This window comes from Primulina eburnea, chromosome 7, assembly GCF_022965805.1.
Source record: "Primulina eburnea isolate SZY01 chromosome 7, ASM2296580v1, whole genome shotgun sequence".
In the NCBI taxonomy this organism is placed as follows: Eukaryota; Viridiplantae; Streptophyta; class Magnoliopsida; order Lamiales; family Gesneriaceae; genus Primulina; species Primulina eburnea.
This window is the reverse complement of record NC_133107.1, coordinates 4,764,323-4,781,719: the sequence shown is the minus strand read 5'-3', so window position 1 is coordinate 4,781,719 and position 17,397 is coordinate 4,764,323. Positions and strand designations below refer to the sequence as shown.

At 35.0% G+C, this 17,397-nt stretch overlaps 3 protein-coding genes across 3 annotated transcripts; 2 read left to right on the top strand and 1 right to left on the bottom strand.

Annotated features, from left to right (window-relative positions):
• The first annotated feature begins 1,152 nt into the window (after window positions 1–1,152).
• On the top strand, window positions 1,153–2,578 carry LOC140836040 (acyl-CoA--sterol O-acyltransferase 1-like). Its single transcript, XM_073201454.1, has one exon. It carries the CDS (start codon window positions 1,173–1,175, stop codon window positions 2,358–2,360), a length of 1,188 nt encoding a protein of 395 aa, XP_073057555.1. The 5' UTR covers window positions 1,153–1,172; the 3' UTR covers window positions 2,361–2,578.
• Window positions 2,579–8,023: 5,445 nt separating this feature from the next.
• Window positions 8,024–9,888, bottom strand: LOC140836039 (BAG family molecular chaperone regulator 5, mitochondrial-like). Its single transcript, XM_073201453.1, has 2 exons — window positions 9,498–9,888; window positions 8,024–8,586 (listed from the first exon to the last, which is right to left on the bottom strand). The coding sequence occupies exons 1-2, from the start codon at window positions 9,783–9,785 to the stop codon at window positions 8,242–8,244; spliced, it is 633 nt and encodes a 210-aa protein (XP_073057554.1). The 5' UTR covers window positions 9,786–9,888; the 3' UTR covers window positions 8,024–8,241.
• A 5,994-nt stretch (window positions 9,889–15,882) lies between these two features.
• On the top strand, window positions 15,883–16,789 carry LOC140836038 (uncharacterized). Its single transcript, XM_073201452.1, has one exon. It carries the CDS (start codon window positions 16,047–16,049, stop codon window positions 16,638–16,640), a length of 594 nt encoding a protein of 197 aa, XP_073057553.1. The 5' UTR covers window positions 15,883–16,046; the 3' UTR covers window positions 16,641–16,789.
• The last annotated feature ends 608 nt before the right edge of the window (window positions 16,790–17,397 follow it).

The following is a 17,397-nucleotide window of genomic DNA, read 5'->3' as shown; positions in this document are numbered from 1 at the left end:
GAAATTGAACTAAAAATATAATTACAAAATTGCACTAAAATTATATATAAAAAACATGTAGACGGAAAATTAAAAGGATAAAACATTATAATGTGGTATAAAGATTTATTACTTGATAAAATTAATATGAGAGTTATATTTTATTTCCGAAGTGAGATAAATTACTTCAATAAAAGTATATTACTGTGATAATTCATTAACCATTAATTATATATTAGGTGGAATAAATATAAAATTTTGATATTCTATTTTTGGTCTTACATCAATGAGTAGGTCTCATGTGAGACGGTCTCATGAATCTCAATCTGTGAGACGGGTCAACCATAACCATATTCACAATAAAAAGTAATAATCTTAACATAAAAAGTAATACTTTTTCATGGATTATCCAAATAAAGATCCGTCTCACAAAATATGACCCGTGAGACCGTCTCACACAAGTTTTTGCCTACATCAATTAGAACTTTATATATCTATCCTTGTTTAGTTTCTGGATTTGTATCGATAAGGAATTCATTTTTATCTTTGCATAATTGAAAAACAAAGTTCATGATGCACACTTTTACCGGTAATAGATATTTGGCCTTGTGGAGATTTTAATTTTATCTGGACTTTTTGTTTCCTTTGATATTTCTGATATTGTCAAGTATTTTCCTTGAATTGGTGAATTTTTATGAAGTTCGGTTCTGTATGATATCGGGCATGGACTGTGGTACGTTTGGGTTGTGAGCTTTTGAATATCTGCTTCTCTTTTTGATAATGGAATTCTGGCTTTTTATATGACTTTAAGAAATTAAATAACATATATTCTTGACATATGAAAATATATATATATATATATATATATATATAAACTTGTAGCACCTGCCTACCTAAATCCAGGGTCCTCCCAGAATAGAAGGAATCATGAAGCTGGTGTAACATGCATGAGCACTCTGTTAGAAACTTCCAGCTTCTTCTTTAAACCAGGAACAAGATATGTGACAGAGAATTGATGAGTCCCAACTGTTCTGCAATTTCACATGAACTAAGCCCCCGAAAGGACAGAAATCCTGGTCTCTCAAAGATTGCATGATTCACTCATTTCACGTCCAAATATATATTTATCCCTCACATTTCTAAAATCTTCCCAAGAAAGTAGTGATAATTAAACACCAGGAGGAGGGCAAAAAATGAAAGGGAATAATATGCAAGAAATCAATAATTTGTTGAACGTATGGTCCTCAGTCTCTCTATCGGTATGCTACTGCTATGCCGTGGCTAAAATGGTTCCCAAAGGTATACTCAGATTCTTCATGTATTTGCCAGTGTTTTGCATATTCTTGTTCCTCCCACTGAGTCTGAACTCGGTAAATTTTACATGTACAACTGCCTTTTCTGTCACTTGGTTAGCTACATTTAAGCTTCTTCAATTGGTATTTGGAAATGGCCCATTGTCTGATGCATCGCTCCCTCTTAGCCATTTTGTCTTGATTTCTTGTTTTCCGATCAAAATCCTCCGACAAAAATCATCCCTAAATTCCCCTCCTAACAAAGAAGAAACCCCTCGAAAGAAAACTCAAGACAAGGAGAATTTAAAGGGATACAATGATCCTCCAAGTATTACTAAAATATACAATAATCTTGGCTTAAGATCTCCTCTACACTATGCAAAAAAAGGCTTGTTTTTCATCTTCTTGGTTACTTTCGTGGCCCCTTACAAGAACAATCTCCCGAGAAATATCGCTTTGTTCCTCATATGTATCTACATATACATTGGTTTGGAAGTCTTCTTAGGAATAACCGCAAACATATGCCAAATCTTGTTAGGCGTCAAGCTAGAGTCACCTTTCAACGAACCATACCTATCGACGTCATTACAAGACTTCTGGGGCCACAGATGGAACCGTGTGTCGTCAAGTGCCCTCCGGTCCACTGTATTCAACCCCATCTTCCGCAAATTATGGTCGGCCGGATACAAAAAGGGGGCCATAATTGTGGCCATGTTGGCTACATTTCTTGTATCATCCTTGATGCATGACCTAGTATTCTACTATCTGGGAGATGTAAAGCCTGCATGGGGAACGACTTTGTTCTTTTTAATGCATGGGATTTTCTGTCTTGTGGAGAATATTTTGAAGAGGGAATTTGGTTTAAAATGGGAGCCGCCGCAACTAATCATTGGGCCATTGATTTTTGTGTTCGCACTTGGGACATTTATGTGGTTGGTATTGCCTGAGCTGATTCAACACAAGGTTGATGATAGAGCAATCGAGGAGTACGCAGCAGTGGGGGCCTTTGTGAGAGATTTGGGGTTGGGTTGGAGTCAAATGGGCTACAATTTTCTGGTGCAAATCTTGAAGCTCGATACGAAGATATGATGAAATATGTCAAAAATTTAAAGAAAACGAGGAATAAATTATCAGGGAAAAGAGTTATATAATGTTTTTCTTTTCATGTCATAAAAGTATTTAAGATGTATATTTGTCGCAGTAGAGGTTTAATTTCTACTGGATTTGTATTGAGATACGTCGAGTGTTTGCTCATGTCACTTCACATGCAACTTACACGGTGTAGGAAAGGTCTCTAGTCTCTGCCTTGAAAATCGGTATATCGAAATTTCGATACATATAACTAGCATACCGATTATACCAAAATTGTACGTTATATTGAAAATTTCAGTACGATATCGGTATATACCGTTTTATACCGAAAAAACCTTATATTTTTAAAATTTTATAAATTTATTGTTTTAAAATATTATATATTTTTTCAGTATTTAAGTATTCCGATATATAACGAAATTTTCAAATTGTATATCTTTAACGTACCGAAAAATTAGGTATTGTTACCGTACCGTACCGAAATCTTTGGTATACCAAAAATTCAGTAAATTCAGCATTTTTTCGATACGTTAATCTCGATATACCGAAAATTCAATATTTTTTCTCAACCCTAATTTTTCCCATCTCGTGGAAGCCTCAAAGTTTGTTCTAAACATTTTTTTTCCTTAGAGTTGTCAAAACTGGGTATCTTAAACTCTATTATAATGCTACTCCTAGTCATTAATTCTCTTAGGCAATATAGCTAAAGATGCAAGTGAATATGCAACGACATTTACATTTCGCCAAATATAATGTAACCTTGTTATATGTTGATTCAAAGGTAATCTGACATTTAAAATATATGTGCCAACATAGCTAAAGTCGTCTTCTCTTTATCAATAGAGAATCGACGGGATTTGTTTGATTTGGAGGTTATGTTTCTTGATGATCCTCAGTCATATATATGTCAATGGCGGCCAACTCTTCCATTTTTGTTATTTATTGGTTATAATAAGATTTTATATATTATATAAAATATATAAATTTTAATAAAGTACATTTTATAAATATTTAAGTATTTATATGTAGGACCGAACGTTTGTCGCTTTATCAAAAGTTATAGCTAGTGGTAATGGTGCAACTCAAATCTTCTAAACCGCACAACAGCTCAAGCACTATGGTTTGATCGCTCTACTAAGCAAGAACAATTATTGCACCCAACAATCTCCCTGTTAATAATTGCACTCCTTGTAATCAATGAGAATCGAACCCATGACATTGCTTCTACCAATTGTAGGACCGAGCGTTTTTCGCTTCACCAAAAACTATAGCTAGTGGCAATGATACAACTCTAATCTTTTAAACCGTACAACAGCTCAAGTATCATGGTTCGATCTCTCTACCAATCAAGGACAATTATTGCACCCAACATTAATCTATTATTTTAATATCATACCAAATATCACGCACTTTATCATATTATATATTTTTTTATCTTTATTTATTTTTCTTTATCACTCTTAGTATGTATTATTTACGTATATTATCTCACACATGAAACCATAATTTGGAGTACTTAATAATTTGAAATTCTATCCAATTTCCATACAAAAAATCCAAGGAAGCATAAATGTTGAGCAATCCAAGACACTGCTTAAATTTCAAACCCGAAGGAGTAATTGAATGTCCACAAAAAACAGTTAATACACAATTGAATGTCCACAAAAAACCAGTAAATACACGAACTCCAAAGTCTGCCGCATAATGTAAAAACAAGACACATAGTTTCTTATATAATAACTCTCCAGGAGCTAACCGAACACAAGAGCAAAATACAGAGAAACACCTCCAATTTGCGGAAATGGGGGAGAAATACAAGGTGTCAAAAACGACGATCTTGCTTGCGACAATGCTGATACTGTGGGAAATGTCTTCTCCTTGTCTCGGTTCTTGTTCCTCTAATGGCGGCGACTGCGAGAAGTGCATCTCGAATCAGATGAAATACGTCTGCCCCCGCTGCGTTACTATGATGCAGTGCATGGCCCGGTGCCTGTGGTGCGGCGCATCAAGTTCCAAGTGCATCAAGAAATGTGATTGCGACAGTGGGTATCCGCGGCTGGCTGACTGCAAGAAGTGTTTGTTGCAGTGTAAATGTACCTGCTCTGTTTCGGCTTAAAAATAATGTGATCTTGTTGTAAAATTTTCCGTGTTTTGAAGAACTTTGGCCATGAATCTTGAAATTTTAATTTAGTCATCTAATCTAACTATGAAATTGTGGGTTTTTTTTTTCATTATTATCAATTTTAATACTCGTTTGAACGAATGAAATTATGCGTGTGATTGTTACTGTATCGGCAGAGAACAAACATGAAATATTTATTCCTCGAAAACAAAAACATGAATGGATATAAATTATTCCAAAGAATTGTATTTGTATAATGTCTAAATTATTCTTGTAGAGATATTTTCCGTAAAAATCGTAACATTTTGAAGTAAAATGACAAAAATTAATTGTTACTGTAATTTATATAACTGGTTTTAACGGATACAAAATGCAGCAGGATCAATCTACTAAAGAATGAAACAGAAAACTCACTTGTTTGGAAATGAGACATGTTTCTGGAGGGGTTTGGCCTGCTTCCAACTCCAATTCAAACGCCGTTACTGTCTTCGGAATTTCTTGAACTGAAATAAAATGATTGAATCACCTTTCTGTAAATTTACTCTTAATTCGTGTAGAACAAAAGGCATCTAGCTAAAACAAGGATCTTTATGATGAAATTGTCCCGTTTGTTAATCGCCCTGCAGGAATATTTTTCAGCCTGCCAGACTGCTCTAAGATTATTATACGTAGATGGGTATTCCCAGGCCACGAAGGAGAATTCGTCACTATATTCTTCAACCTCTTCAGTCAACAACAGCCATATTAGAACTTCTGAGCCAGATTCCCTTCTCGTTGCAGACTCGTAGATTCTGTCGAAATCAGTCTTCAGAATAACATATCTGTCATTTAATCCTCCTGTCTGTCTTGAGGGTAAACGGAGATCCCATCCCACTTCTGTGAAAAGAACAGGCTTCTTGAGCACGTTCTGGCTATCAATTATATGAGCATCGGCACACTTCGAAATGTATTTTACTTTTGCTTCTAAGTTTGCCTCTGGGATCCTGGAACATAACATGCACGGACATCAATTAGCAAGGCAGTCCATTTGCAACTAATTCTGCCAAGTTTATGCAAAAGTCAGAGTCTCAGAGACTCGATTTGCTACGGGCACAAATATAGATCAAGCTTTTGCCATTGTATCAAAACATACAATTAGATAGTAAATGTGAACCACCAAAACATCATGCTGCAATCGCTGTGATATATAGTTAGCCACATTAGTTAGGAAGAGTAATCCATTCCTAACAAATGCTCCTGCAGCTCATGGAAATAAAGCATGTGACGATGATAATTCGTGCTCATCGGAGGCGTGCAACTCAAATATTCTATATAGCAAATTAGTCTAAATACCACATGACCAACCACGATAGAAGGGGCAATTGCCACCACCCAATAGGCACGTCTCAAATTAAGGCCCAACATTCAAGCTAATACTATGGTGTAACTTAGATATTCTATATCGTAAATTAATTACCATCCAACAGGCATGTCTCGGAAAGTCCAATAATCAAGCTAATAGGAAGTGCGCAATTCAAAGTTTCTATTAAAATCATGGACTTGAGCTCTGTTGGATAAATGAATAATGAAGAGTTGTTGAATAGTAAAGGAAGTGGGAGTTGTCCCACATTGGGAAAAAAGCCAAGTGATGTCTCCCTTATAAACTCCAAGTTTGAATAGGGGTTTGCGCCCCAAGGGGTACCAGAAGCTTGTAGAAGGGGGAAGACCCTAATAGGTTGCGTCTCGGTGAAACACGCGCGCGTGCTCGTCTCGGGTCGGTGCGGTGCGGCCTTTGACAAGTATTAATCTTTTTGGATCAAATTTATTTGGAGAATAAATTTTCAGTCGCAAATTGATGTGCTTGTGCAGAGGTACGCGCGCGGATGTGCGCCTGTTGCTGGAATTCGTGCGTGTTCGGCAGTACAAGGCGCGCGGCCGCACAGCTTCTCGCGCGCAGCGCACAAATGCAGTACGCTGCGCGCGGCCGCGCCTGTTGTCGCGCGGCTGCGCGCGCAGCGCTGTTTTAGCAGAACATGCGCGTCCTTGGCTTCTAGACATCCGTTCATGGCTGCTTTTGCACCAACCATTGTATCCCTTCATCAGAATTGTGGCTATTCAATGCATCTGGTCTGGAGAAACATGTCTCCTCAACACATCCAATGATCTCCTATAAATAATCCTCACATTCATCACAAAAAAGGTTCGAAAATTTGGTCATCTTGCTACATTCTTTGCTTCTTTGAATACTTGAGAGCTCTTGCATATTTTGTGTTCGCTGATTTCGAGATTTGAAGTGCTGCAAATTCTCGACGTGAAGTCGTTGTATCTTGGGGACGATTGCCTGCGACGTATAGCACTATATACGGGCAATTTCGTCTTGCGGAGAAAGGATCCTCCTTGCCTCGACTTGATCTTATTGTTGTTGCGGTTGCTTCGATTTGCTGCTTCTGTTCGTGATTTGAGACGTCCAACATATTCAGGGTAATATCCACTAACAAGCTCAAGTCCACTCCGAAAGTCAGCTCACAAGTATGTCTCAGAAAGTCTAATATTCGAGCCAGTAGGAAGTGTGCGACTCAAAGTTTCTATTAAAATCATGGATGGCCTAACTCCATCCCAAAAAAAAGCTCAATGGAGAGGATTGTCCAAGTCCATATAAAGAGTGTTTTGGAGAGCTTTTGCTTATTTCAAAGTAATTTTAAAAGCTAGCTCAAGGGGGGAGGATCGACCAAGTCCATATATGAACCTCGCAGGGATTTTATCCAACCGATGTGGGACACTACCATACCCTATCATGCTCAAGAATGAACATCTGAACTTCGACCCAACTAGTTAAAATAGCTTGCAATAATCACCAAACAGTTACATTGTGAAAGGGTTCGAGTATCAAAACAATGTCCTCCAAATCAAGGTTCGTGAACCTTAACATAAGCCTTGTAATAACCTTCTATGGTTCTGTAGGAGAATGGATCTCTTAAAGAAGAAACATTGGCTCAATCTTCCTCCGCCCATTTTACGTACTGTGCTTTTCCACCAAAAGCATTCATATTATTTTCTAAGTTCTAATCTTTTTTCTCTCCAAAAAGACTCCATGGAAGATGGTTAAAAAATTGTGCTTGCAAGCTCGGTAAGAATCCCCTTCTTGGCTATTGAAGACCCTTCGTTCATTGGCCTGGAGCGGCGCTGACAGGGCAGGGTATTGCCGTTCGTTCGCTGGAAATCTAAAACTAAAATATTCAGTTGTTACAGCTTATTTATCCAATTTTGTCCTTTGTGCAAATTTCGCCTTTAGCCTCCCTTTGTTTTCAGATATTCATATAATCATTCTAGCATATAGTTGATTTGTTTCAAATTCGGAACATTCAAGGGTTTCAAACTGGATACTCGTCACGTTAAGGACAGAAAAGAACGAGACCTTAGACCCTTCTCTGTTCGACATCAGAAAGCGATAGTTACTCTAGCATGGTGAATTTGTTTATCCTAAATAATTTATTAGCATGTTTCATATAGGACTAATAAAGCAAACAAAATGTATAAGAGGATCCAAGTGGAGAAGAAATGACAGAAAACGGAACATCTTTAGCCAAGTCTCAGAACTCAAAGATGATCTTACACATCTTCTGTTTCTGTTACATTGTATATCATTTACGTATGGACAAGAAAAACAAGACGTCATTCTTAAGAAATAACAAACACGCGAGAGCTTTCAGCATGTAGATTTACAAACAAATAAAGAGACATATAAAACTCAAGTATAATTATGTTTAAGATCATTGGTCAGTGGTCACTAAGAAACCTCTCAAGACACCGCAACCCCAAATGCTCGGCACAAAACCTCTCCATTTCATTCCCACCGCCTTTTTCTTTGCAGATCTCTTTCTCAATCCCCACTAACATGTTTTCCCAATCCATCGAATATCCAACCCAATTCTCAACTCTAGAGTCCGTTACAGCATCAAGTATCTCTTGCAGCCCCACAATCCTTCGGCTCACATGTCTCCTCAGCTCCCGTACATTGGGATCAATCCCAGGCACCGAATCAAGACTGAATAACAAGCCCATCAGGGCTTCGTGGATCTTGATCCTCTCCCTCTCACTGGTACGCACAGAATCAACTGTGTCCTGCCATGAACAGCTAAGATACATTTAGAAGGATACTGAAGATCAGTAGAGCATTATGAACGAGGCTAATGTTAAATTTTCAAATTAAAATTCTCGTGTTCCATTAATCCATTGCCTCACACGTAGTTTCAATTATCTTGGTACTACACTTACCAACAAAGCTAAAGTTAGCGATATGGCACCCGATGAGCTCCCTCGTAATAAAATACAGCAGGAAAACATCAAAACATCGTCAATTACTTGCATGAATGCTAAAGAAATGATTGATCACATGTCAACAAATGTTAGAAGAAGCAATAGCAAGAAAATTAGATCAAAATGCCACAACATGTTCATAAATATTTTGACTTCCGATAAAAAAACTATCTTGAAGGGCATAGAAATACTTTTCCTGAAATAATCTCCTTGCGAACAAGTAATCCAACGGGGATAAGCATGAATTTTTGGTCCATTGCGATTGGATACATCAACTATAGCAGCTGAGTACACAACCAAACATAAAATTCTATGTAAAAACATTTTCAGGACGTCTTTAAATTTAATTTTACGAATTAAACTTGTTTTTTTTTTTAATCAATTTCGGGAAACTGACTAATCAGTTAGCAGCACCGTGTCTTCCCTCTACAAAATCTGGAGTTCACATCACAGAGACAATCAACCTGAGGAAAAAAAACTTGTTTCCTGCCATTTTAATTTAGATTAACCTCACCAGAATTCACCTTTAAATATTTCATTAGTTTAAATATTAGTAAAAACACTAGAAAATTCAACAAACTTCATATCTTCCACAATCGTCTAATTTCCGGTGATCATTAACATCAGTCCTATGCTACGTGATCGAAAAAGAAAGAAAATGAAGCTTAATCAGAAACACAAAGTACGAGTAACGAGTGAGAAATCAGAAATAATGCCTGGCGTTGGATGATTCTCTGCCAGTATTTAGCTTCAGAATCGACGGCGGCGATCTTCCTGACAAGGGTACGCACCATGTGAGATCGGTAGGCTGACTGTATCCTAACAGCAGCGGAGGATTCTGGTAAAGGGGATTGCAGGGGTATATGAACAGTAACAGGAATGGGTTCAGATGCAGGCTGTGTTTGGATTGGATCGGATTCGGGGGCAGAATGGTCATTGAAAGAGCAGACGGTGGCTGTGACAGAGCTGGAAGAGAAGAACCACGGCCGCCTGGAGGACTTCATTTACCGACACAATGCGGTCAGAGAGATGTAAAGGGAAAGCTGATTACAGCAGGAGTAAAGTGAAGTCTCGCAAGTGACGCCGATTATCTTGGGAGGAACCTAGGATACGTATCTTTATTACATGGTTATTAATTTATTATATTTATATAATATATTATTTTAAAACGATTCTATATAATAAATTATATTTTATAAATTATTGATAATTTATATTGATAGGTCAACGAAAGAAGTAGAAAGTGGTATGTAAAAAATCTTTCTAATTCAGACCAAGAAATATTAAAAAATAATTAAATAATAGCGAATGTTTTTTTTCCCAATTATGGGTATTGATCAGTTAAATTTTTAACTTTTAATTTTGATACATTAACATTAAATTTTTTACTACTTCAGTTCAATTACTGTGTGGTCTGATAAGTTGTGTCATATCGATATTTAAATCGAAAAACACGACCAAATACAATCAAAATTAAACAAATTTTGAAGGACAAAAAAAAACTATTTTCACTAAATACTAGGTGTCAACGAAAAAAATCACAATTAACAAAAAAATAATTCTGAAAAAGAATGAATCAAGTAATCGGTCGGATTTAACATTAAATCCATCATGTTTAGGATGGCCTAAATCCGGTTAAATGGATTGGGAGACGGGTTTAATCCTGTTTTAAAAGTGGATTTGGGAAAGTGACAAGTTTAAATAAACATATCCCGATATTTATAATAACATTTTATTGATAATTTCTATTATATTGAATAATAAATGTATTAAATTCCGGTTAATGCGTTAAATTTTAGATTTTTTTTTTATTGTGTAGTTATTAAAATGGAAAACATATATAATCTAATTCGTATTTTGGATGGAATGGGTCTTGAATTTTGTTAAATTTACCTCAAACTCGTCTCGTTGTCATCACTATTTATGTTATTGATATCTCAAGCTTTCAACTTTTCCATCCATTATTTAAATTTGTATCATTATATACTTTTCGAAAAATTTTAAATTATCTCAAATCAAAACAAAATTTAAAGGCAAAAATTTGTATGAGACGGTCTCACGAGTCATATTTTGTGAGATATGTCTCTTATTCGGATAATCAATGAAAAATTATTACTTTTTATGCTAAGAGTATTACTTATTATTGTGAATATCGATATGATTGACGTGTCTCAGATAAAAATTCATAAAATCGTCTCACAAAAGACCAACTTAAATTTTTAAATCGTTTAACAAATCATTACATCCGATCGAATGGGAGAGTAAAGTAGGACAACATGATCAGCCGCCGGCGCTTCATCGGGCAGTATAAACGTCACCTTCTTCTTCACCTTCTCTTTCCCGCTTCTGCTCTTTGGACTCATCCTACACAATTCTTTAGCTTCCTCTTCGTCTCCAGATACTAATTCCTCGATCTTCTCCAATCTCCCCGAAGAAAAACTGATTCTCGGCGTGTAAAAGACGTTGTTGAAATCCGGAGAAGTTTGGTACATGACCCTCTTCATCTTTTCAGCTCTCTGGACATTATTCTGGCACCAGATGTGACTATCCAATATTGGAGAATTGGAAATCATTTCTCCTAATGTTGTAATTCTTTCGACATTAACAATGGCTGCAGTTGGGTTTGCTGCTTCTTTATCATTTGCTCCTGATGAGGGTTTTTGGGTCCGTTTCTTTGGGGGCCGTAAGCAGCAGAGATTTTGACCCATTTGAGCTTTGATCAGAATAATCAAATGGCGTAAAAGATTTCATTGGCAACGAATGTTTGTCATGGGAAATACCTTGAAAAAGTGGTGTAGGAGAGGATTATAATGCAGAATTCGACGATGGATTCGATGAAGAATAGGCTTATTATTATTGGCTATTGATGGATTAGTTCTTGTCTGTTCCTTTGATTTGCGTGGCATAGTGTTCGGATGGACCTATTTTTCTGTTCATAATTTCGATTTCATTATTGCATGGAATTGATCTATATATGAGTTTGGAATATACGTTCGACATTTGAACTTCAACAATTCATAAGGATGCAAAAGTGTCGTTTAGTTATAACAAGTTTCGACTTTGAATTTTAAGATGAAATATTTGTTGTACTTTCCTGATAAAAAAATTTGATATGGAATTTTAAATTTTTTATATAATATATAAGAGATTATACAAAAAAAAAAGTTAAATATAAACTAGTAGTGTAGAATGGTGTAGTTAAAAGATTACATGTCTTATATATTGTGAATATATTACACACATACGTGCACGTATACAAGAGGTCAAGAGTAACTAATTAATTTATGAAAGAATGTTCGAGTTGGTGATTTATGTGACTGATTTATCAAAAGTCAATAGTTTGATTCTTCCAACCAACACCTTCTCGGACGAGTATGTTGCACATGATTTTCCCAGTGTAATTTATATGGTTAGCATGGTTTTACAGGTTATCACGTTAACTTAATTATTTATTCAGTACACATCGAACAGTAACGATTACAAATTCTCATATCATAAAAAGATAGAATATTTTTCCAGTATCTTTTTCATATTTTTAAATAATCATATCCGTTAATAATTAACACGATATTATTAAATTAAATTTTAAATTACCAAATATTATAGACGTAATAAATTATTCTTCTTTTAATCTATTATATTTATAGAATATATAGTAAATGTCAAATTTTTTGTCATATATACACATTAACGTGTATGCAATCACTGGCGGAGCCAGCTCAGGCCCAGTGTGGGCTTGTGCCTACACTGGGCCAATTTTTTTTTTTATATGTTTATGTATATATATATATATATATATATATATATATATATATATATATATATATATATTTATATATATATATATTTATATATATATATTTATTTATGTCTAAATTTTTAATTTGTGTAAGTTATTATTATATGTTTAGCTGTCTATACTGATCCAATTTTTTTTTTAATATTTTGTAAACCCAAATTTTAGACTCCATTTTTTACATGTTATTAGTATCCAAGTATATACTCTATAGCCTCCTTAATGTGTTTTCTCTTCTCGAGACATGAACGTCATATACTTTGATTAACAATCATTCAAATTCATTTTAATTATTGCTTTCATCTTTCATAATCTCTAAAAAATCCAAAATGTTACCAAATTTTAGGTTCGTTTTCTCGTTCAATGTTTGTCGATCATTCAATTGTTTTCAATGCTACTAGCTGTGCGTAATTTGTGTTCAAACTTTATGACACATTATTTTTAGATGTCGATTAATCATTGTTTTTTTTCTTTATTAATTATAATATATTGTTGCCTACACTGAACCAAGATCCTGGCTCCGCCCCTGTATGCAATCACTTATTTAAGTTAAAACATTGACCATTTTTGGAATTGGCCGAACAAATTCACCAAACTTTAATATAATCAAGAGTGAGTCTTATGTGAGACCATCTCACGGATCTTAATCTGTGAAACGGTTAACCCTACCAATATTCACAATAAAAAGTAATATTCTTAGCAAAAAAATTAATATTTTTTCATGTATAACCCAAATAAGAGATCTGTCTCACAAATACAACATGTGTGAACCGTCTTACATAAGTTTTTGTCTCTAATCAATAAGTATTACATTAATTAACTTTCAAAATATGGGAGATGTCAAGATATCCACAACGCTGGGTTTTGAAACTAAAAAAGTAGGGTTTTCAGAACCAGCACCCCAGCGTTGTGGATTGGACGCTGAGTTCGTATTTTTTAAAGAAAATTTGAAGATCTTCCCGGACAGAGGGTGTGATGCATGATCCTCCCCGTCCAACCCTTTGTCCGAGCGTCACGTGCACGTGAGCGCGAGCCCACACACCGTGGCTATCGGCCCCTTTGATTTTTTAATTTTTTTAACGACTCTTATGTTTTGGAATGCTATATTAATTGGTGGAGTCTGACAAAAATTTTGTTCTGTGAGTTGAGTAGGTCTTTTGTGGGACTATCTCACGAATCTTTATCTGTGAGACAGATCAAACTTATCGATATTCACACAAAAAAATAATACTATTAGCATAAAAAGTAATATTTTTTCATTGATGACAAAAATAAGATGTCTGTGTCACAAATTACGACATGTGAGACCGTCTTACACAAGCAAAAGAATTATTGCACCCAACAATATATATATATCACAAAATATGACATGTGAGACCGTCTTACACAAACAAAAGAATTATTGCACCCAACATATATATATATATATATATATATATATATATATATATACAGTTTTGATATCCTGCACACCTATCGTGCACACCTTTGTGAGCACCGATGAGGTGTTATATATATCTTCATTTTATGTAATTGCACTTATTACATTCAACGAGAATCGAACCTATGACATACCTTCATTTTATGTAATTGCACTTATTATATTCAACAAGAATCGAACCCATGACATATATATATATATATATATATATATATATATATATATATATATATATATATATTCGTTTTATGTAATTGCACTTATTACATTCATCGAGAATCGAACCCATGATATATATATATATATATATATATATATATATATATATATATATATATATATATATATATATATATATATATCTTCGTTTTATGTAATTGCACTTATTACATTCATCGAGAATCGAACCCATGACATTTATTCTAATACTAATTGTATGAACGATTGCTTGTTATTTTCCGGAAAATTATAACGGGTGATAATGATATAACTCAAATATTTAAATTGTACAATAGGTCAAGTTCCACGTTTTAATTGTTTTACTTATGAGAGACAATTATTGAACCCAATATATATGTTTTAGAAAAGGTTAATTCTTAACACATTTTTTATAAGGAAAAATAAAGCATTTGGGTCATCCTCGAATGCATTTTAACTATATTGACTCTATGTGATCGAATATTTCTTTTAACCATGAGTTCTAGACAACATATCAAACCTCTGAGTCTATTTTATTTGTGATTTTGTGTCCCTACTGATGTAGTAGAAATGATACTCTAGGACGGATGCAAAGCTAAACAAATCGCTTCTGCTTCAAAGACTGTTGTATGATTTAAAAAATTTAAGTTACATAATTACTATAATTGTAATTCTTGATAAGACGAAAATGTTCGGTCTTATAGTATATAACTGAGAAATACTTTAAACAAATTATTAAGTATTAAAAATGTAATAGTGAAAAAAAGTATGTATGTTGATATTGTGTAATTGGGCCAGGATTAATACAGACGTTGAACGAGTGGGTTATTATAAACATAACCAAAACGACCCACTTTTTAAAAAATTTCCATTTAAAGCCCTCTTTACAAGAAAACATATGTGATACACCGAACAAATATATTGTGTACTGTATTGGGCCTAAGAAAACTGATGTTTGGGCTTTCAATGCATTTTCTAATCTTCAAGACGGTCCAATTCCTAAGCCCACCTAGAAATTTGCATCACCTGTTGTCATGAAAGAAACACAACGAAAATAATTTCCGGGAGGCCCCACCATATTGTATTTTTTAAAAGGCTAAGATATCAAAATTATAAGATTGTTGATAAAAAATAATTTTTTTTTATTAAATTGACTTAAATAACAATTCGTCTCACAAAATTATTTGATCTGATATAACTTTAGTGAAATCGTTACATCAACAATAATTTTATACATATTTGTACATGTAGATCTAAAATCATATTAAAATTCAAAGTTATCATTTTAAATATAAAATATTGGTATCATTCACCATTAGATTAATTTTTTTGGGCAAAAACTTGTGTGAGACGGTCTCACGGGTTGTATCTGTGAGATGGATCTCTTATTTGGGTCACCCATGCAAAAGTATTACTTTTTATGCTAAAAATATTACTTTATATTGTGGATATGGGTAGGGTAGACCCGTCTCACAGATTATGATCCGTGAGACGGTCTCACATGAGACCTACTCATTTTTTTGTGTGAAAATATATTTTTTAATTTCTATTTAAAATATTATCTTCAATCTGAAAACCTTTCATTTTTAAAAATCATGTACATTATTAAAACTTCAATTGCAAATCTATTAAAAGCATACAAAGTTAACCATGTTCATTTGTTATGTATGGCCCATGCGAAACAGTGGAAAATTGCCCCTCACTCAAGACACGTCACCGCTGTCGTCTCCATTTTCGATGCTCAAGAATCCTTCCCATTAAGCTATTTTACCATTGGTAAACCGAAGAACAACAATCCCATTGCTCTGTTTCTCTCTCCAAAAGTAAGATATGAAGAAACTCTACAGGAGAGGCACCGTGCATCCAACGTCGGCGGCGGTTTCGGACCAGGTGCTTTCGTTTTTTCCGGCGGCGATATTGACTTTGACGGCCGCTTTATCTCTTGAGGAGAGGGAAGTTCTGGCATATCTTATCTCTTACTCCACCGCTAACTTTTCCGACACCCACCACAAGAAAATACCCTCCGCGTCCGGAAATTCCAAGGGCGCGGCGGCAGCCCAACCTCCGTACTTCAACTGCTACTGCTTCCGGTGCTACATGAGCTACTGGGTGAAGTGGGATTCTTCTCCCAATCGTCAGCTGATACACGAGATAATAGATGGTTTTGAAGACAGCGAGAGGAAGGAGGAGAAGAACAAGAAGGGGAGAAGGAAGGTTAAAAGCATCAAAACAGACATTATTCTTGAATTACAGGAGTCCAACAAGTCTGAGCCGAGTTTGACCAATCAAGATATTAACTTTCTCTATTCGAACTCAGAAGCTGAGAAGGATACCACCGGCGGAGGCGGCGATGGGGAGGAAGTGGCGGAGAAAGGGTCGTTCAGGAGGTTTATGAGTTTTCTTGGAGACAGGATTTGGGGATAAACATACGAATTGAAGGTTGATTTAGTTTTACATTTTGCTTATACCTTTGACGCCATTTTCAGTTTGCTGCAAGAAAAGTCTGCTGATGTAAATTACTCTGTTAAATCCCTTTTGCTAATTAATATATATTTAAGATTTCTTTGTTTCTTCTTTCAGTTTCCTTTGCAACGTATTTTGAGTTAAAATTAACGATTATTCCTCGTGTGAGTTTAATTTCCCATTTACATTTGAGAGTGTGCAAATCTTACCTTCTCCAGTTTAAACTTGGAAGCATTGATAACTCCATGAAAAAAGTGGCTCGTATTCATTTCTTGCTTTCATCTGCCCAAACAAAGCCGTCATTTTTGTTCTCCTTGTTTTCTCCCCCTCTATAATTTCCAGATTTTCCCTTCTGTCTGCTTTGCCGACCGACCGGATTTATGCCGTGGAGGCTTACTTTTTCAAAACAAAATTGAATTGCTATAGACTGAAAATCTGGTCACTTTATTTAGTTCATAATATTGTTCAGGTACAATAGTTGCTAGGAAAAGGCGTGCTGGATTACACAAAATTGAATTCCTGGTTTTGACTTGACTTGGTCTTATATAGACCGTAGAGGTGGTTTTCAGTTTTTACATGATTCATGGTCTTCAATGGAACGAGGGTCTTTAAATGAAATCGAAGCGAATTAATCAATATTTTTAAAAATTAAAATCAAACTTCCGATAATTCGCAAGAAAAAAATTCGACTAAGTATTTTGTTAGATTGCAACGTGAA